The following is a 21,651-nucleotide window of genomic DNA, read 5'->3' as shown; positions in this document are numbered from 1 at the left end:
TATGTGGCCCTGTCCGTCATGCTGCAGGTGCGGTGGTTGAAAGTGGAGGAGGCTGTACTCATCGGAGATCAAACCTTTTGGAATGGAATATATTCTGAGGGACTAAGTGTACTTTGATTTAGTGTACTTGGAACTTCCTTTATTATTTTTTAACTGTTGCCGGGCTACTTGGGAAGTGAGTGGTCTTGGAATCAAACTGAACAATATGTGGCCATCAAAATATCTGGTGACTTTGAGTGATCTTATATTTTGATCTGTCGAGCTCTGCTTCCTCTCTAGTTTCTTCCTGCTCTCTGTACTGGAGGGGAGTGAGTTTGCGCGGAGGTACATTTTCGAACCTGAGCACGTCGACAACGTGGCTGATTCAATACAAGTCTAAAAACGGACGATATGACACTGGAGGCGGAAAGACCCAACTTACAGGAGCACCACGGGCACCAGCCGCACCAGTTGGGCCAGAAGGTCCACCCTCACCCTGAGAGGGAAGGAGAGAGAAGAGTGAGAAACCATCTGTCAAATGAATATTACACCATACACATAATAACAGGTGTGTTTGATCAGTATGGTAATTCATACCTTCACGCCGTTGGGACCAGCTGGGCCAGGAGGACCAATGGGACCAGACAAGCCCTGAGTGGGAGGAGAGAATAAAGATGGAAAGGAGAGAGATGGAGTTATTATCAACCTCACTTGGTCATTGGATCATTGTATTTCCATTGGGACTTTGGATCAGAGTTGCCACAGAAGAGTGTGGCTATTTTCTCTGCTTCCGCGATACTCACTCTGGAACCATCCTTTCCAGGAGCGCCCTCAGGTCCTTTCTCGCCGTTGTCACCCTGCAAAACACAGAAAACCATGACATGTATCATGATATAACCTTGCAGTCCGCCGTCGAATTTTCTACAACAATGATTCAATATTTTTGACAGTTGTTACTCACTCTGTCACCTTTGGCTCCAAGGATACCACCAGCTCCTCTCTCTCCTGGCATACCCTGCAGGCCGGGGGGTCCCTGAGATCCAGCACCACCAGTTGGCCCAATGGCTCCCTGTCAGAGAGGAGGAACGTGGAGTTAGAAGATGGCCGATCACACTGTTTCTGATGTTTCTCTCTTCAGTAGTGGCACTGTGATTGCCCGACTATAGGAGCTCAGGACTCCGTCTCCAATAGCAACGGAAACTCTTATTGAAGACGAGGTTGGCTGAGGGGAGGGGCTCCTAACCTTGGGTCCATCAGTTCCAGGAGTTCCAGGAAGTCCACGAGGTCCCTGCAGACCCTGAGATCCTGCGCCGCCCCTCTCACCAGGGAAACCACGCTCGCCCTATCAGGGAACAGAGAGACAGGAAGTGAGAGGCAGAAACAGGAAGGACTACAGACATAAAGGTTTGACAAGTAGATGGTGGTGGCTAACTACATGATTGTGACAGTAAGTGAGGAAAAACATCTAAATCAGACTTATTGTAGAAATGAAAACTCACTCTGGGTCCCGTAACGCCTGCAGCACCAGCCTCTCCAGGAACACCCTACAGAGAGAGGAGAGAGACATTATAGCTGCATACTTTTACAGTAGATAAATAATACCGTGAGAATACAGCATGTTCTTGTGTTTGCTAGAATTACATGATCAGGATACAGGCCTGAGGCGTGTGATGACAAATGTGACGTGAGTAGCAGGGTTAGATGTTCCTAATGTGTTCAATCAATCAATAAGGGACCTGAACAGGTCGACCTGGTGTACTGCTGTGACCGTGGACACTCACCGCATCACCAGGCTTGCCTCCCTCTCCCGGGGGGCCAGCAGGTCCAGGCAGACCCTGCACAACAACAACAGGACAATCAGTGACTTCCTATGACGTCATCAAAAATAGACATCAAGTTGTTCGGAATATAATCATTCCTGTTCTAGCCATTCCAGAAAAGTAAGGCAAACTCACCTGGAAGCCAGATGGCCCAGCAGCTCCCTGCTCTCCTCTCTCTCCAGCAGGTCCCTAAGAGGAGAGCCATCAAAAGTGATCAACACAGGTTAGACAGCGACAGCACCCTGTGGTGCTGTGTGGAAAGTCTGGGAATTCCATTGCATCCTCAAGTGCTCAAAGGGAGACGCTAGCTTTTTACAAATACTATGGCTACACATATTCTGTTATAGGTGCATCGCAACAAGAGATTCTATTACTACGAGGTGCAGTTTTCACTCCTCCAGAACCGTCTATTGTCTTTCACAACGTCGGTCAGAGGTTGAACACTTACAGCAGGGCCGTTAGGTCCAGCAGCGCCAGTCTCACCATCTTTACCAGACAGACCCTGTTCAGAGAGAGAGAGGAACATGAATCAGTTCACCGTGAACCACCGCTGCAAAGGGATAGCGATCGATATCCGGTTCCTCCATTCCTTTAAATTTTGTGGGGCTGAAAATACCAAAAAATTGCACAGAGGTGAACTCAACTTTGCTAAGACAGGAAGTTCATCTGAAACGCTGATCCACTTACTATCAGACCTTGACGACCCACGAGACCCTTCTCTCCTGCCTTGCCAGGCACACCCTGTTGGAGAAAAAAAAACACAGTGGTCAGTCACAGGGAAGAAGAGAAGACAAGTGCAAGGGGGCTTAATGGGGATGTTTCCATACACTTCCTGTACTGTATGTGTCTGCACTGTCAGATACTCTGTGTCTAGAGCTGGAGGAAAATCGACTAGCAATTTCTTCCCTCTGGGTATCACAACTTTACTGGAAACCCCTGTGACACTTACATTGGCTCCCTTTGGTCCGGGGAATCCCATCACACCAGGCTGGCCACGTGCTCCCTGAGGACCAGGTGGGCCGGGGCGACCGTCCTCACCAGCAGCACCCTACAGTACCACACACGGAGGAGAGAAGGTTTAATTGTATGGCAAAATGTTTGGTAAGAGTGGAATACTAGGCGGTGCTAGCCGGTTAACGAGGCATACTTACACCAGAGCCAACTTTGCCTTGAGGACCAGCATCTCCGGGGCGACCAGTGAGACCCTGTGAGCATCACACACAAAGACAGTGTCAACATTATACATGTAGATGGAAACCGATTTAAAGCCACGATGAGCCCCAGCTCGTATCGATGGCTGTTTTGGCTTGTTGTTGTGGTGGTGGAGACCAGAGGTACTACTACTACTCACTCTGGCTCCGGGAAGACCAGGCTCTCCTGCGCGGCCGGGGTCACCAGTGCCTCCCTTAGGCCCACCCACGCCGGGAACACCACGGTCACCAGGGGCTCCCTGAGGAGGAAGAGGGGAGAGAAAGAGAAAGATTAGTATTGTTTTGCTTTCGTCACTCACATTTAAACAACATTGTTGATGAACTGTGACTAGCTAATTGTATTAATCATAGCTGGTTTTGGACAATTTATTTGTATTTGTTTTTTACTCATTGGTCTACATTGGCCGTCTTCTTACAGTTAAGGACTCCTTTAGTAGAACTAGTTGTTATGGTGATTTTGCTCCTGTCCATTCCTGTTTATCAGGTGAGATAAAAGTGTCAACGTGTCAAATCAGCATTGTAAGACCCACCTTAGCACCAGCAAGACCGTCCTGACCCGGGAAACCACGGTTACCGGGAGCTCCCTAGAAACAAGGACAGAGAGGACATTTCTGTGATGAGGAATAGGATGTGGGAACAACTGATATGACCCAATGACACAGGACAAAAACAGAGCAAACTGCCGCGAGGTCTGTGATGGTTCGGATCCTTACTCTCTCGCCAGGAGGTCCAAGTGGTCCAGCAGCACCAGGCTCTCCTCTTGCTCCTCGTTTGCCCTCCTCGCCAGCGGGGCCAGGGCCGCCTTGGGGACCAATAGGGCCCTACAGGGGGTGAGCAAGAAGATGCCGGATTAATCCCAAACATACTTCCAAGTCCAACTCAATTGAGTGAAAATATCCATGTGTGGTTATGATATTATATGACCCATCAAAACAGAACTCACAAGCTCTCCCTTGGGTCCAGCCTCTCCTTTGAAACCAGGAATACCGGGGTCTCCCTGTAACAAACGCAGGGGCAAAGTCATCATTCTAGAAATCACTCAGAACAGTTGAAATAGGAATGACTTGACTCACCAGAAACATGGGTTTCCCCCCTAAGTAAAACCAATAAGCACCACCAACATAATACTAGGGTGTCCAGGTTTTGGGGGGAACATGGGGGACCTACCGACTGGCCCTTGGGCCCAAGAGGTCCTGTTGCTCCCTGAGGTCCGGGGGGGCCACGGGGTCCTGGGAAACCAGGTGCACCAGCAATACCAGAAGCACCCTACAGAGGGCGACAGAGAGAACACAACCGAGCGTTACTGGCTGAGTAGTAGACCGATAATGGTGACCAAGAGCACTGTTTATTTCATGCTGAGTATGTAAAGAGTGTAGAGGGTACTTTCTAAACCATATAGTGTGAGAGTAAACTTACAGCAGATCCTTTAGCTCCGGGGATACCATCAGTACCAGGGTTGCCCTAAAGGAAGAGAGTGAAGAGACGAAAACAATGCATCAGTTTAATTGTGAGAGATAATCAGTACGAGATGATGCACTTCGGACTGTATCACACAGAGCCTGGGTGTTACGTACAGAGGCGCCAGCGGGACCGGGAGATCCGGGTGTGCCAGCCTCTCCGCGGGGTCCCTGTGCGCCCTCAGCTCCACGGGCACCAGTGGGGCCAGCTTCTCCCTGTAGGATGGAAGCAATTCAGTGGACCATTAGGACTGCTGTTGTTTCTCCATTGCTTCTAACTGTTCTTCAAACTGCCCTCGGCGACAAAGTCAAATGGTGTGGTGATTAGAGCTCATTGTCTCCCTGTGATAGACCGGCATACAGTCATGGTTCAATGTGACTCTTCCGAGTCCTTGACGTCGAGTGACTGAGAATCTCGCCTCGTTGCAGCTTATCACTATGGATCACCTCGTCAGAGTTTATCACCCGTGGTCTAGGGAAATGAAGTGTCTGACCGCCGCGATTGGTGGGAATTGAACAGACCCATCCTTTATCGCACCAATAGGCTTCGATTTGGTTCATGGCTGGCAGGATGCACGGCAGAAAGAAATGAAGAATGTCAAAAATTGTACATACTGTAATTGTAAATAGTACAAACCTTGGAGCCAGGGGATCCAGGGAAACCAGGTGCTCCAGCAGGTCCAACAGGCCCCTGTAGGAATCCCAGTTCAAAGGTCAGAGTTCACAAACTCACTAATTCCTGGTTTTGTTATTATCGCACAAATACAACATGGACTGGGAGAAACAGACAAAGCGGTCCAAATCCATTTGAAATTATTTTGAAAATATGCACAATTGTGATGTAATAGGTGTATTATTGATTTCTGCATTACGGTTATCTTGTACGACAATGATAAAAGCTAGATGTCTTTGAAACAGTGAGGAACCAACATGAGGAGCTCATACGTACAGGGGGACCAGCAGGGCCAGGCAAGCCATCATTACCACGGGCACCCTGAGGAGAGAGCAGACACGGGAGACATTATGATGGTGGTAGGTACCGTGAGGTGTTTATGGATGAACACGTTCACACCGTTGTGTCTCAATATTCCGTCTCCAAAGGCCTAAGGTCGGCTTCACGAGACTACCTATAGGCAGGCTTTTCAGAATTGCAATTTTGACTGAAATTGATTTTGCTACACAGCCAGATTGAGAAGGTCTTTATCGTGTGGCAACATTAACCAAAGAGAAAGTCCAAAAACTCTAGGCTGGGATTGTCTGGTAGACAAGTGTATAGACTATGATTGGGTCTGGTGAGGATTGATTGGGATTGGGGACATAAATGGTCGAAACTATACGGCACATCATCTAGGGCTACACCTTAGCTTTGGTGCATTGCTAGCTTGTATTGTTCAGGAGTGTAATAGTTTAATCAGAGAGTGTTAAAGGTAAATGTCTGCGTTGTTACTCACAGCAGAGCCAGAAGCTCCGGGACGGCCTCTCTCGCCAGGCAGACCACGTGGTCCCTACAGGAGACAAGTGATGAACACTCAGCTTGGTAACATTCAGGTAAAAGTTACAGTTGGCGAATAAAAGCATTATACTCATACTATGCAGGTGCTGCACAGGTGTAACGCTCTCTTACCATTGGTCCAGGGGCGCCGTTCTCTCCGGGAGCGCCACCCTCGCCCTATAGAGAGGAGACAGTCAGTCAGTTAGCCAATCGGACGGCTTCTCAGACAGTCCGTCAGATAGACAGACAAATAGACACAGAAATAGAAAACTCAAAAGATTGGATGAGTAGAAGACCGGGGCAGAAGTCTTACCTTGGCTCCAGCAGCACCACCCTCTCCCTTAGATCCATCAAGACCAGGATGACCCTACACACACACGGACAGACAGACAGCAGTGAGCCACTTCATCAGGACTTATTAGTCCTACATCAGCCCCATTAGACTGATTTAATGAACACTAATGAGCTAATCTGTTGCGTTGCTAATCAAGCTGGGACGTGTAACATCATAATATCCATGCTGAGGGAGTTGTGATTGTTAAAATAAGCACGATGAAGCACCCACTCTGTGTCCTTTGATTCCGGGAAGACCAGGAGTCCCGGGGAATCCACGAGCTCCCTGAAATAAATAAATAAATGAGGAAATTGGATACTAAAGGATTCTGTGTGGGATTCATCTGGAACTCCTACCTTAAGATATTGAACATTGAGTTGATCAGTATATAGTAAGATGTAAACAAAGGCAATTGATAAAAAATTAAAATAAACTTAAGTCTGTAGTACATAAGAGAACTGTTATCCATGGCATTGTGCTCTGATGTTGTGGACATAGATTTATGTTTTTCTTTCTACTATAGTCTAATCTTTCAGTGTTTACCTGAGGTCCTGCAGGTCCACGTTCACCAGCCTTTCCAGGTTTGCCAGCCTCACCCTAGCAATAAAGAAAGGGAGACACTTGAAGATATGATTCAAATCAGGAGTTTATCAACTGAATAGTAAATGTCTTCACGTTTTACATTTTAGATTCTAATTAGTTTACTTCAGCGAGAGAAGGCCCTCTGGGGTGGGGTGGGGTGAGTGTGTGGGTGGGTGGGTGAGTGGGTGGGGAGTTCAGTGTGGGAATGTAAATGGCTAGGAGTTTAGGATTTTCTAAAGGCACATTCAATGAAACAATTGTATTACAAGTTAGAAATGGTAGGTCAGTGCTTTGTGGACTGCTTCGCTGGTACTGTGTCAACGAGGATCATGCTGGTGTTTTTGTAAACAGTGGGGGAAGAAACAAGGTCCGCCTTTCATGATGGAATGAGGGGCACTGGAGTCTGGCCTGACGAAGTCAATAAGATAATGATAGTTTGGGCAGGTGGCAAGAGAGGAAATATGAGGAAATTGAAGTAACAAAGCGTGTTCAGAGCTCTACATCTGATAGAGCTCGCGCTCTACTCGAGCACGGCTTTGACAACCGAGCTCAGGCCTGAGCCGTGGATCTGGTCCAAGCCTGGCATGGTTCTGGTTCGGTTGCTGAAGAAGGCAATACTTACATCACTTCCTGGTTTGCCAGAAGGTCCAGGGGGTCCTTGGGGTCCCAGTGCACCCTGTCATAAGGGCAAAGAGCTTGTTGTCATTGATGTGTAGGCCTAATTGCTGTGACTTAGAACAGACTAGTGCAAGAAGCTACCTTCCCACAGTAAACTAAAAATGAAATCACTTCATGATTTCGGGGCCTTTCACCTAGTCTTTGCATTCTCACTGCCAACTCTAATGAAAATGTTATGTCACAGGCAGTCATGTTAAAAAGGTACCCTGTCTATTCCTGTCTATTTATATCTGACATTCACAGCATGTAGAGGAAAGGGGGCATTTTCCTGTTGCTTGTGGTTTGATTTTAATGACGGGTAATGATGTTGGTGATTTTCACTTGAGCTCTGAGGGGGGCGGAGCTCCATGTGATCCTCACATGGATAGACATTCCTACCACTTCTAGGGGTCAGGGGTTAGAGGTCGAACTGGGTTGAGTGGATTTATGAGACACTTTCACAGTAAACACTAATTTCTCTATATTTTATGTGGTTAGTACGCAATCATACAGCCCTCAGTCGAATACGGCTCCCGAGAGAGCTGATACTAGAATGCTCTGGTGCTGCTGCCAAGCTCTACGTATTATATTTCTACATTGGTGTTGTGGCACAGAGATGTATGGTGCACCCTGGGATAGTTCTGGATACTCACAGCAGGGCCTGGCTCTCCAGTCTCTCCGGGGTTACCTTGGAAACCTTGTGGGCCCTGGAATTGATTAGAAGGGACATCAAGTCAAAGACATCCTAATAGTCTGCATATTTCTATAGGCGTAGGGTGTCCACATTAGAGACCAACATAGTATATTAGGACACAGGTAGACCATAAATGTTTATCCATCCGATACAGAAGGTCAAAGGGTCAAGCCCTAATCTACAGCACTGTCCACATTCTCCTTCTGTTGTGGTTATTACTAGGGCTTAGTGTCCAGCCCACAGTTATGAAGGTGGTGTATACTTACAGGGGCTCCAGAAGGGCCAGGTGGACCACGGGGACCCATAGGGCCCTACAGAGGAAGAGGGAGAGAGATAATGAGAGGAAATGCATAATATTGATAGCAATTCATAGCTCAAAGACTATTGGGGGTATTTGCTATTTAGTCATGTCTTATAGGGAGAGAAAAAAACACACTAATTGCCAGATGTCCCATTGTAATTCAAATAACATGGCCTGTGGGTCTTCCGATGTTGTGTAATAATTAGTTAGAGTTGTGGTGTAGAAAGGTTTGAGGCCATGGTTATCTGGTCGTATGAAGAAAAAAAACCCCAAAAAACAGTGTATTTCAATGAGTCGTCGGGTAGAATAATAGACTGTAGGTTGACTCTTATTTGGGAATTGGGGGAGGGGTCATATGCTTCCAAATGCTGCAGGGCGTGTCCATAGATACGTCAATTCATCGACCATAGGTAATATAAATAGCATATGTTTCATGATCATTTCTATGTCTTTGTTACTGACTGCCGTTATAATATAGCTCATATTCCATACCAACAGGACAGCATTAGCTATCGATTTGGTATGCCAGCACAATCTGTACTACAGTATGCTCCATTCAGTGGTTCATTTCCATGACAAGATTGCAGTCTGACGTCAGTACTGTCTTCAAGTCTGTAACACAGCATGCCACTACCGACCGACATTTACCACATACCATATAGCTCTTTAGTTTACCACTATGATTTTATTTGTCTCAATCATTCATTTGAGTCTTTTTAAACCCCCTCTGGATTCTGTGAAGTTCATGTGACGGTACAGTAACATCTCTTGTCCTCTAACCATAGGTCCTTGCATCACTCCCATCTGTGCGCCTCCGGCTTTCTCATCGAATCCACCAGCCATCTGAGCCGCGAAGTTCTGCAGAAACACAACACGGGTCAAGAGACATTGTTCGTGAGTCGACGGTATCTACAGTAGATGCACTGCCCCCTGGTGTCCGCCAAAGCTATCACCGCCTGTATTTCTGCTATACAGGATATATGACCTCACCAGGGCTCCGAGGAAACAAAAACTCTGGTGGCATGTTTACAGTTGTCAGAAGGGATTACATTGGTGATATTGACTGTGGCACAGTAGCTTACCAATGTGTCGTCCATTCTTCTCTCTCTATTCTACTAACTAACACATAGATGAGCAAATAGGCGTATGGCTTAGTCTCTTTCACACACGTGTGTGTGCGTGCGTGCGAATACACACATACACACACACACATCTGACAGTGAGAATATGGTGATACTGTACTGCTAGTCCATCAACAGGGAGTGCTTCTCTGCACCACAACGACATAAACAGAGATTATGTGTGGTGGTGACATCCTCTCTCATCTACTCTCCTGTCCTCTCCTCTGTTTTCTACCACTTACCCCGCCAAGACCTGGGGGTCCGTTGGGTCCGGGAGGGCCAGGGGTTCCGGGGTTCCCGGGGGTTCCAGGCTCGCCATCTCTGCCTCTGGGGCCAACATTTCCCTAGGGAAAAGGCGAGAGGGACAAGCACATTCAACAATGGGTTCAATACACAAACATGTTCAGTGTTATCAGCTTTCATTGGGAAAAGTGAGTGATTGATATTGTTGCATGGCTTTGATGGTGTTGTCTGCCTTAGGAGACTATGTTACTGAATGTAATTCTGTTCGCAATCAATCAATCAATCAATCAACCAACCAATCCATGAATCAATCAACCAACCAACCAACCAATCAACAAATCAGTCCATCACCCAAACAATCAACCAATTAACCAATCAATCAACTCTAATGCATTTGCTGCATAACTAGCCTGGCCAGTGGTTGAAGAACTGCAGAGGATGTATTGAGGTGCTTTGCGGAGTATGCCACTGTTTCGTTACAATCTTATTGTACTATTTATAGATTGGAATATATTGGATTTTCCACAATAAGGTAGCGTATACTGTAAATCTCCCTATCCTGGATCTAAATGCAAAGTCGCACACATGATAAACTAGGCAGCAATTGAAGATGTTGAATGGTTAGCCCTTATTTCAGTCCATACCACAGACAGATTTCTAAGCATAACCTACCTGCACAAAGGTGACTGGGATTTACTGTCTTACCTTATCACCCTTAGCGCCAGCTTCTCCACGTGGTCCCTGCTCGCCCGAGGGGCCCTGCACAAACAAACAAATGTTAGGATGAGCAAGATGCTTGACAAACAGAGCACATTATTCACAAAACAAAAATAGCAAGTAAATATTTGAGAATATGTTTACCATAGGGCCTGCTGGTCCATTCGGTCCTACAACCTGGACAACAGAACAGAAAGAGAGCTTGTTCAGTTCTCAATACTTAGTGGGATGAAAGTAGTCTTTTCAAAGCCCTGATGTCTTTGAAAAGGTTTCGGGTTGCACTGCTTTGAATTGCTAAGATGCTGGGAATAGCAGGAAGTCCATTGACAATTTACTTTGGCTGAAAAAAACATCTTCCGCTTGTCAAGGTTTGTTCATTTCCCAAGAAGCCTTGCATACCAATGAATAAAAAAAGTGACTAAATGGATGTAAGACGATTGGTTTCGGTCCATTATGTCCTAGGAATGTCGGCTTCCTTCCATGTTTTGACAACAAAACAAAAGACAATCTGTCTAAAACCACCAGGTTCAAAGCAGGGTAGCTAATCACTTATCATTCGGAGGCCTTGGCTCTCTTGGAATCATATGATTCCCCAAAAGAAGAAGAACACAAATAGCCAAATTAGTAGTCCGTTACACTCCAGAGAGTCAACCCTGATAATGACTACAAACTGACTTGGATAGCTATGCTGCATGTATGTGACTTTTAGGTGAGGCTATTATAAAAACGTGTTAAAGTGTCATTGTTAGAAGTAGACATGCCGTAGCCTCTTCTTGACTAATGCTTGGCAATGGCATGCATAGGTACCTAAAAAAGGAGCGTCAGTGCCTTCGTTGACCAAAAATCCTTATGTCACTCTGATTTGAACGGACAAACAAGTCTTCTGATCTCTTCCTGAGTGAGCGTGAGCTGTAGTGCATGCCTTTGCATACAGCAGCTCATCACTGACTGTACGCTTGAATAAGGCGGAGAAGAAATAAGTACATGAGATAATAAACCCCCTGTGTCCCCTGAATACTGGCGCAATTATTTGACTATACAGTAAATCTGAGTGTGCATACTTACATCTGCAATCTCGCCTGGTTCCCCTTTCTGGCCCTAATAGGAACAAATGAAAGTCAGTGGTTTTAATGGTGGTCAGTGGTCTTAATGAAAGTCTCTGGTCTTAAGTCTGTGGTCCTAACAAAAGTCTGTGGTCCCAATGAAAGTCTGTGGTCCCAATGAAAGTCTGTGGTCCCAATGAAGACTTTATCAGTATAAAGACACATAATATTCACATCATGTAAGTCTGAAGTATTTTGGAGCCTGAGTGTGTGGATGGTTATACACGGTGTTTAGATGATCGTGTCGGCGATAGTCTGATAAGCATTGTCTAAATGACACATTGGTTTGTCCAACAGAAAATATGATTTGTATTTTGCCAAGTTATTGTTATTCGTTCATAACAGCTTTCAGGGTGGCATATCACATCATCGTTTCCCGTGGTCTCACCTTAGCACCAATCACCGCCTCTGAGGTTGCATTTGAGGTGGATGAGGAAGAGAGAGAGAGAGAAAACAACATTAAAAAGGGTGAACTTGAGACTGCTGATATCTGTGTGGGGTCCAAACCTCCAGAGTTTGAACCCTCCAGATTAAAAGGAAAACCTGTGGAAACCAAAAGACCAAACTCCAAGGCCCTGACAACCCATCCCGAGTGGGTTTGAGGGTTAGCTGTAGATCCATGTTGAGGGGATGGGGCCAGAAGCAAAGCAAAGCGTGGGGGTGGGACAGATGTTTGGATCAAATCGTCTGTGCGTGAAAAAACATTTGTCAATATAGCATATTTTGGAGCGAACAACAGAGTTCATTGTATAAATGGCTTTAGCGAGGAGCATATCATGTGACGAAATGGCACATTTCGTGGTTATTATGATAGACTGATGATGGATTGTTAGAACCAAAAATGTATATCTTCTCAAAAGTTAAAGGTTACTACTATACTTGACAGAATAAAACATGACGCATGAAAATCGTTTTTTTCGTTTTCAAAGGCACATTTTTTCAAAATGCTCGAAAATATTATGTCTCAGAATATATACTCTTTGTTCAATCATAAAACATGAACAATGATTCAAATGTGAAATGTGAGAGCAGCTTTGGTTTATTTGTGTTGTTCGGAAAGCAAGTATGAGTATTCTATGTTCAAAGTGCATATACTGTATCTTTGAATATTGATAGTAATAGCACATTGGCACTCTATATTATCATGTGTTTGCCTCTCTTCTCTTTGCATATGTTATCTGCTGTGTGTTGAGCCTGGGAGTACACTCTTAGGAAAAAAAGCTGCTATCTAGAACCTAAAAGGGTTCTTCAACTGTCCCCATACGAGAACCCTTTGTAGAACCATTTTTGGTACTAGGTAGAACACGTTTGGTTCCAGGTAGAACCATTCCCACAAGAGGGTTCTACATGGAACCCAAAAGGGTTCTACCTGGAACCAAAAAAGGGTTATCCTATGGGGGCAGCTCGAATAAGCCTTTTTTCTAAGAGTGTAGGTTGGGTCAAGTCTGGTGAAGTGAAGAACAATAATGACTCCCACATGCGTAGGTCCCTGGAAATAGGATCATATCCAGACGCGATGGGAGTAACGTGGGACCGGTGTTGGAAAAGAAGGCAAAGCAGTCAAAAATGTTCACGCTTAGACACTAGTGATGGAGGAAATGAGACTTCAAGAACCCCAAAAGTGGGTGGGACTATCATGTCTTGTCAATCATTTGTCTTATTTCACCCCAATAGGATCGCTTTGATGTGGTGGGAAAAAAGCTTCCATTGGACAAAAAAAATTACACCGTGATTGGCAGCTCAGGATAGCTTCTTAGTCACCCGCCACTAGTTAAAGCAAACATAGAAGTGTCTTGTTTTCAAGATTGACCCTGGTTGTTTTAAGTGGAAACCAGATGCCACAACGGTAGGAATAAACTCCTCATGAAGTGAACATCCATAGAGGGAGATTATCCAGAGAATGTTGCAGGTATGATCGCCAATCCAAAACAAGCAGGGAAAAGGGTAACACTTTTGAATAGGGAACATCACACCTAGCTACTTATAAATCCCTTTAATACCCATTTATGAGCCTCAAAATCTGTCCTGACTCCTGTCCAGACTCATGTCTGCACACCAAAGTCCTGAACATAAGCTACTGAGGACCTGTTAAACCCAGTGAACATCTTAACTACCATTTAGTTCCCCATTCAAAAGTTTTGGCATGTTAAAAGGGCACAGTAATTTATTCATGATTGTGTGAATAAATAAATTACAACCAGTTGGGGCGCTGGCGTCCGCAGGGCAGATGGGGCAGCACTCTCTAGGTTGGATGATGGGGTTGGCACACTCTCTGATCTCCTCGCAGATGATCTCATCACACAGCACTGACCCGCTGTCACACACACAGATACGACACGGCTCCGGCTTCCACACATCCTTATCGTTATAGCGTTGGGCATCCTGGATGCAGCTGCCTGCCTCCTCTGTGACCACCGGCAGGAGGTGGTACAGAGGCCATGGGGCATGCCGGGGGCAGAGACGGGGGTGGAGGGTGGTGGTGGATGTGAGAAGTGGCAGGAGAGGGATAAATAGGGATGGGTGGGTGTCAAAGAGGGCATGACAGTGATCATGGTGTGTAGGTGCGGGGGAGGAAGCATGAGGGGGGCACATGTGTAAATGGCAGGGTAGGGTGGAGGGCAAGCAGGAAGGGCATTGAGTGCAAGGTGGGGTGGAGGAGAGGGGTGGGGGTCAAAGTGAGATGGGTGAAGGTAAGTGGAGGCAGGTGGGAGGAGGGGGGAGAGACAAGTTATCAGCTTAGCATGAGGCCTCATTTACACCACATGCACAGCACACAGCATCACAGCACCCACACTCATGACTACACTCACAGCTTGGGACAATCAACAGGTTTCACATATACTTTTTATTTTATTTTATTTAACCTTTATTTATCCAGGTTAGTCTCATTGCAATAAAATCTATTTTTACAGAGAGACCTGGTCCAACCAAGACAGCAGCAGGGGGGAACAATATTTGAGACAAATGTCAGACATACTGTAGGAACTTACATAGACACACCATAAAAAGTATATACAGTACCAGTCAAAAGTTTGGACACACCTACTCATTCAAGGGTTTTTCTTCATTTGTACAACTTTTTACATTGTAGAATAATATTGAAGACATCAAAACTATGAAATAACACATATGGAATCATGTATTAAGCAAAAAAGTGTTTAAAAAATCGAAATACATTTTATATTTGAGATTCTTCAAAGTAGCTACCCGTTTCCTTGTTGACAGATTTGCAAACTCTTGGCATTCTCTCAACCAGCTTCATGACGTAGTCACCTGGAATGCATTTCAATTAACAGGTGTGCCTTGTTACAAGTTAATTTGAGCCAATCAATTGTGTTGTTACAAGGGAGGGGTGGTTTACAGATTTGATCCTATTTGGTAAAAGACAAAGTCCATATTATGGCAAGAAGAGCTCAAATAAGTAAAGAGAAATGAAAGTCCATCATTACTTTAAGACATGAAGGTCAGTCAATCCGTAAAACATTTCAAGAACTTAGAAAGTTTCTTCATGTACAGTCGCAAAAACCATCAAGCGTTGTGAGGAAACTGTCTCTCATGAGGACCGCCACAGGAAAGGAAGACCCAGAGTTACCTCTGCTATGATGAAACTGTCTCTCATGAGGACCGCCACAGGAAAGGAAGACCCAGAGTTACCTCTGCTATGATGAAACTGTCTCTCATGAGGACCGCCACAGGAAAGGAAGACCCAGAGTTTCCTCTGCTGCAGGGGATAGATTCATTAGCGTTACCAGCCTCAGAAATTGCAGCCCAGATAAATGCTTCACAGAGTTCAAGTAACAGACACATCGCAACATCAACTGTTCAAAGGAGAGTGTGTTAATCAGGCCTTCATGGTCGAATTGCTGGAAAGAAACCGCTACTAAAGGACATCAATAATAAGAACAGAAGTGCTTGGTTCAAGAAACACGAGCAATGGACATTAGACCGGTGGTAATCTGTCCTTTGGTCTTTGGTCAAATGAGAGATTTTTGGTTCCAACCACCTTGTCTTTGTGTGATGCAAAGTAGGTGAACGGATGTTCTCCACATGTGTGGTTCCCACCGTGAAGCATGGAGGAAGAGGTGTGGGGGTGCTTGCTGGTGACACTGTTGGTGATTTATTTAGAATTCAAGGTACACTTTACCAGCATGGCTACCGCCGCACTCTGCAGCGATACGGTACAGTACACCATCCCATATGGTTTGCGCTTATTGGGACTATCATTTGTTTTCAACAGGATAATGACCCAACACACCTTCAGGCTGTGTAAGGCCTATTTGACCAAGGAGGAGAGTGATGGATTGCTGCAGCAGATGACCTGGCCTCCACAATCACCGGACCATACCCAATTGAGATGGTTTGGGATGAGTTGGACTGCAGAGTGAAGGAAAAGCAACCAACAAGTGCTCAGAATATGTAGGAACTCCTTCAAGACTGATGGAAAAGCATTCCAGGTGAAGCTGGTTGAGAGAATGCCAAGAGTGTGCAAAGCTGTCATCAAGGAAAAGGGTGGCTACTTTGAAAAATATAAAATATATTTTGAATTGTTTAACACTTTTTATGGTTACTACATGATTCAATATGTGTTATTTTGTAGTTTTGATGCCTTCATTACTATTGTATAATGTAGAAAATTTTAAAAATAAAGAAAAACCCTTGAATGAGTAGGTGTGTCCAAACTTTTGACTGGTACACCGTGTTTTGACGCAGACACAAATATATTTCAATTACAGACATATATATATATATATTTTTTAATCTATCATATGTACAGTTGAAGTCGAAAGTTTACATACACTTAGGTTGGAGTCATTAAAACTCGTTTTTCAACCACTCCACAAATTTCTTGTTAACAAACTATAGTTTTGGCAAGTCGGTTAGGACATCTACTTTGTGCATGGCACAAGTAATTTTTCCAACTGTTTACAGAAATATTATTTCAGTTATAATTCACTGTATCACAATTCCAGTGGGTCAGAAGTTTACGTACACTAAGTTGACTGTCATGTCATGGATTTAGAAGCTTCTGATAGACTAATTGACATAATTTGAGTCAATTGGAGGTGTACCTGTGGATGTATTTCAAGGCCTACCTTCAAACTTAGTGCCTCTTTGCTTGACATCATGGGAAAATTAAAAGAAATCAGTCAAGACCTCAGAAACAAAATTGTAGACCTCCACAAGTCTGGTTCATCCTTGGGAGCAATTTCAAAATGCCTGAAGGTACCACGTTCATCTATAGAAACAATAGTACGCAAGTATAAACACCATGGGACCACGCAGCCGCCATACCGCCCAGGAAGAAGACGCGTTCTGTCTCCTAAAGATGAACGTACTTTGGTGCGAAAAGTGCAAATTAATCCCAGAACAACAGCAAAGGACCTTGTGAAGATGCTGGAGGAAACAGGTAGAAAAGTATCTATATCCACAGTAAAACGAGTCCTATATCGACATAACCTGAAAGGCCGCTCAGCAAGGAAGAAGCCACTGCTCCAAAACCTCCATAAAAAAGCCAGACTACGGTTTGCAACTGCACATGGGGACAAAGATCGGACTTTTTGGAGAAATGTCCTCTGGTCTGATGAAACAAAAATAGAACTGTTTGGCCATAATGACCAACGTTATGTTTGGAGGAAAAAGTGGGAGGCTTGCAAGCCGAAGAACACCATCCCAACCGTGAAGCACGGGGGTGGCAGCATCATGTTGTGGGAGTGCTTTGCTCCAGGAGGGACTGGTGCACTTCACAAAATAGATGGCATCATGAGGAAAGGAAAATTCTGTGGATATATTGAAGCAACATCTCAAGACATCAGTCAGGAAGTTAAAGCTTGGTCGCAAATGGGTCTTCCAAATGGACAATGGCCCCAAGCATGCTTCCAAAGTTGTGGCAAAATGGCTTAAGGACAACAAAGTCAAGGTATTGGAGTGGCCATCACAAAGCCCTGACCTCAATCCTATAGAAAATGTGCAGGCAGAACTGAAAAAGCGTGGAGAGGTCTACAAACCTGACTCAGTTACACCAGCTCTGTAAGGAGGAATGGGCCAAAATTCTCCCAACTTATTGTGGGAAGCTTATGGAAGGCTATGCAAAACGTTTGACCCAAGTTAAACAATTTAAAGGAAATGCTATCAAATACTAATTGAGTGTGTGTAAACTTCTGACCCACTGGGAATGTGATGAAAGAAATAAAAGCTGAAATAATTAATTATTTCTACTATTATTCTGACATTTCACATTCTTAAAATAAAGTGGTGATCCTAACTGACCTAAAGCATGGACTTTTTTACAAGTATTACATTTCAGGAATTGTGAAAAACTGAGTTTAAATGTATTTGGCTATGGTGTATGTAAACTTCCGACTTCAACTGTACCACTGCCTTAAGTCCTAATGCCAATCACATTCCTCAATAGCATGTGAATCAACCAAACTTTTAAACTCCTGCTAGATGAGAAGATCCTGGAGAGAATTACAAGACTACAGAGCCGAGTAGCTAAAACACTGTTTGCCTTGATCCGATCTGCTCTTTAAAAGTAAGTAGGAGTGACCTATTCAAAGAAGAACAGAGATGTCCAGAATCACACAAAAACACTTATTATTAACCACATTAAAGACAGAAGCATATCAGCATAATTTATAATAATGTATGGCATCATTATGTTCATCATATCCAGGTATTATGCCTAATAGACTCATCTCAACACGATGCAACATGGATTGGCAGCATGGCAGACTGGATCTTTCAACGTACTGGTCTGGGTGGATGCTGATTCTACCTGGGGGCCGTAGTCTCACAAAATCTAACCACCGGTCTGTCGCTTGGTTTAATCTTGCAGCATACCACCATGCATCCTACTGCAGGTTGGCTTCTAAAGCTAAGCAGGGTTGGTCCTGGTCAGTTTCTGGATGGGAGACCCGATTCTGCTGGAAGTGGTGTTGTAGGGCCAGTAGGAGGCACCCTTTCCTCTGGTCAATTTTTTTTGTTTGTTTATCCCAATGCTCCTGGGCAGTGATTGGGGACATTGCCCTGTTGTAGGGTGCTGACTTTCCAATGGCATGCTAAATGGGTGTCCTGACTCTCGGTGTCACTGAAGATCCCATGGCACTTATTGTAGGAGTAGGGGCTGTTAACCTTGGTGTCCTGGATAAATTCCCGATCTGGCCTTCATGGCCACCTAATCATCTCCAGTTTACAATTGTCTCATTCATCGCCTATCTCCTGTAACTATTCCCCAGGTCGTTGCTGTAAATGAGAATGTGTTCTCAGTCAACTTACCTGGTAAAAAAAATAAAAGCTCAACAAGCCTCACCCAGGTTTATTTCTCCTGCACTCAAACGGCTAGATTCGTTAACTCCAACGGAAGATAAAGCATCCATTCAGATCACAGTAATCATATGCAGGAGAATGCTGAGGCAGCCGACAATGAATGTATATAGCGGTGCCATTTACAGTGGAAATGTTTTTTTTTTGCGTGGTGGAGTTAGTCTGTTTAACCTGTATGCCTACTGCGCTCCCTGGTGACCAGTGGACTTGTTATGAATGAGTCCCTCACACTGGGCGACTGTGCCCAATTGACAAGCTGCTGCCCTAAGTAAACAGGGAGTCCTTCTAAAATTCTCCATCTGGATCGCACAGCTGTGTCAGGCGCCAGTTCAAACACATTGGAGAATTGAGAATGGGTAGCTTTCATGCACACGGTCTAAGGTTGGGTCTACGAGGCTAAATGCAGCTATTTGTTTGTGTTGCATTTATGTGAAAGTGGTTATTAGCACGTACCTGCCACCAAACTATACTATATAACACACGAGGTGGGTGGGTTCGGTTGGTGGCATGTTGTTCCACAACTTTTCTTTGAGTTGTGGCAATATGTATACGGACCCACAATCTCCAATTCCTTACTAAATGCTTAGAACTACTAGCAACAATGGACACGTGGCCCCTAAAATCTGTTCTTTGGAGTACTTCAAGAGAAATTGACAAACCATTTTAGGCTATGTGGAAACAAGCCTATGAATATGAGGATTTGTAAAGCAACACATGATACATTACACATTGCATAGTGTGGTGTAGCCTATCTCTCTAGCGACAGTAGTATCCTGTTCCATAGTTTCTTCATAAAATAAAATATCTTATTGAGCGACCAACTGCCATTCACTTCCTGCTACCCTTTGAGCCTTCTAGTCTGGGGTCAAGCTGTGTCTGACCCTGTCTTTTTAAATTATGAATATAATGAACCTTTTCAAATATTTCAGCCACAGCATGAAACACAAATAATTACACTTTTAATCCCCCTCGTCTAACAAATAGTCACCTTAAACAATTCAGCTATACTTTTGAAATCAGAATGTTTTCTCAGGGAGGGGGGGGGGGGGTGTAAATGCCAAAGTAAACGTTTTCTAAATTGCCCAATAAGCTCTTGAACTGTCAAAGCATCTCAAGTGAGCCACTGTGTCTCGTCTGTTGTCTCCACCAAGTGGATTTGTGTTGTTAAACACTGGCACCACGGCTAGAGAGAGCACACTGACACTGTGCTTGTTCAGAGACAGGAACCACAGTGAGTATCCAGGAGTGAAACAAACGGACACTTGTTCACCTGGTTCTCCATCCCACACAGATGTGCCTTGATAGCCTCACCTATCCTCCCAAAAGAAAGGTCAACTCTTTCATAGGCCCCTTATATCTGCAAACACTTACAATGTAACCAAAATGTAGCAATTAACGATGTCAATATCGAACCAGTATTAGGATGATAATGTTCAATTCAATACCATTATTTACATAGTTAAATAGTAATTTCTTAAATTGATATCATGTACAGTATAACAGTCCAGATAATTAACATTTCACCTCTGAATTGTATCTGCAAGAATTCTAATTCATAATTGGGCAATTCCTCCAATGACCGACAGATATATTTGCATGAGTTTGTGCCCCTCCATCAATGCCAATGTACCCAAGTGGTTCACAAAATCATATCCAATTCTCATATCTTGTTTGCTGCAGTTTTACCAACACTTGCCCTATTCATTGTGAAGGTGAGAATTGCGCAGGAACTTTAGATGCCAAGGTAGTGTGCCACAGAAGCGCAGAAAGTAAAATATGAGTTGATAAAATGGCATCAGCAGAAGAATCGAAACTTTTGCAAAAGACAATTCAACAGAATTATGTAACTTACGGTCATCCTCTTCCTGGCATCTGACAATGGATATTAAAACAACTTGGGATGCTACAAGTAGCAGAACAGTCCGTGAATCCACAAAGCTGAACATGTCTAAATTTTAGACATGCAGGACCTTGGGTGAAGAAAAAGATGGGACGGATCAGACGATGCTCTCTTTTAATGGAGTGTGTTTGTGTGTTCCCAGAGACTACAACCGAACCATGCAGTCAACCTTCCAAAATCGAAGTGGAATCCAACGCGGGGCCCTAGCCGGCACTTTACACCCACCGCGTCAGAGCAAGAACCGCGGTTTTATGTCCACAGTACCTTCTACGGATCTTCGTATATTCCAAAATACTAGACCTCCCCCCGACCCCCAGTCGAGCTTGAAACCCAACCCACATCTCCCTCCCCTCAGCACCAGCAGAATATATTCTCCCAGGGACCTCTTTCTTTCTCCTATTCCTCCCACGCGCTGCGAGGACGAGGTAGCCTACCTATAAATCACACTTTTTGGTTCGCTTTCGACCCCCCATTACAATAGCGTGGAGTATAGCCACTCACCACAATTTTGCATTACAATACTTGAAGTAGACCTTTTCCGAATGTTGCTCAATAGGCTACAATAACCAATAACAGATTTTCCATTTTACCATTTGCAGGTGGATTTAGGCCTTCACGGATAGGCCTACATTCATATTCAACTCATGTTTATTCATACACTTTTTTTATTGGCACTTAAAATAGGCAACTCTCTTATATATGGGCTTATAACAAAGG

General features: G+C 44.5%; 1 protein-coding gene across 2 annotated transcripts in view; it reads right to left on the bottom strand.

Annotated features, from left to right (window-relative positions):
• The window catches only part of LOC139416313 (collagen alpha-1(II) chain-like), a 28,952-nt gene extending 7,762 nt beyond the window's left edge, over positions 1-21,190 (bottom strand). Inside the window, exons 1-37 of one of the 2 annotated variants that reach the window (XM_071164812.1) lie at positions 20,887-21,082; positions 13,910-14,116; positions 12,100-12,119; positions 11,674-11,706; positions 10,753-10,785; positions 10,597-10,650; positions 9,891-9,992; positions 9,308-9,385; positions 8,493-8,537; positions 8,186-8,239; positions 7,498-7,551; positions 6,837-6,890; positions 6,525-6,578; positions 6,273-6,326; positions 6,092-6,136; positions 5,919-5,972; positions 5,417-5,461; positions 5,105-5,158; positions 4,585-4,683; positions 4,427-4,471; positions 4,178-4,276; positions 3,954-4,007; positions 3,724-3,831; positions 3,541-3,594; positions 3,151-3,249; positions 2,951-3,004; positions 2,749-2,847; positions 2,487-2,540; positions 2,248-2,301; positions 1,935-1,988; positions 1,761-1,814; positions 1,479-1,523; positions 1,223-1,321; positions 941-1,048; positions 783-836; positions 577-630; positions 422-475 (exon numbers count right to left, since the gene is read on the bottom strand). In XM_071164812.1, coding sequence (XP_071020913.1) covers positions 422-475; positions 577-630; positions 783-836; positions 941-1,048; positions 1,223-1,321; positions 1,479-1,523; positions 1,761-1,814; positions 1,935-1,988; positions 2,248-2,301; positions 2,487-2,540; positions 2,749-2,847; positions 2,951-3,004; positions 3,151-3,249; positions 3,541-3,594; positions 3,724-3,831; positions 3,954-4,007; positions 4,178-4,276; positions 4,427-4,471; positions 4,585-4,683; positions 5,105-5,158; positions 5,417-5,461; positions 5,919-5,972; positions 6,092-6,136; positions 6,273-6,326; positions 6,525-6,578; positions 6,837-6,890; positions 7,498-7,551; positions 8,186-8,239; positions 8,493-8,537; positions 9,308-9,385; positions 9,891-9,992; positions 10,597-10,650; positions 10,753-10,785; positions 11,674-11,706; positions 12,100-12,119; positions 13,910-14,116; positions 20,887-20,980 — 2,475 coding nt within the window. In that variant the 5' untranslated portion in view covers positions 20,981-21,082. Of the gene's footprint in view, positions 1-421; positions 476-576; positions 631-782; positions 837-940; positions 1,049-1,222; positions 1,322-1,478; positions 1,524-1,760; positions 1,815-1,934; positions 1,989-2,247; positions 2,302-2,486; positions 2,541-2,748; positions 2,848-2,950; positions 3,005-3,150; positions 3,250-3,540; positions 3,595-3,723; positions 3,832-3,953; positions 4,008-4,177; positions 4,277-4,426; positions 4,472-4,584; positions 4,684-5,104; positions 5,159-5,416; positions 5,462-5,918; positions 5,973-6,091; positions 6,137-6,272; positions 6,327-6,524; positions 6,579-6,836; positions 6,891-7,497; positions 7,552-8,185; positions 8,240-8,492; positions 8,538-9,307; positions 9,386-9,890; positions 9,993-10,596; positions 10,651-10,752; positions 10,786-11,673; positions 11,707-12,099; positions 12,120-13,909; positions 14,117-20,886 lie in introns of both variants that reach the window. The other variant, XM_071164813.1, reaches the window with a different exon arrangement.
• Between the last annotated feature and the right edge of the window lie 461 nt (positions 21,191-21,651).

The sequence above is a fragment of the Oncorhynchus clarkii genome, chromosome 9 (assembly GCF_045791955.1).
Source record: "Oncorhynchus clarkii lewisi isolate Uvic-CL-2024 chromosome 9, UVic_Ocla_1.0, whole genome shotgun sequence".
NCBI classification, from domain to species: Eukaryota; Metazoa; Chordata; class Actinopteri; order Salmoniformes; family Salmonidae; genus Oncorhynchus; species Oncorhynchus clarkii.
Note: the sequence above shows the minus strand (reverse complement) of the source record. Positions and strands in the feature narration are given on the sequence as shown.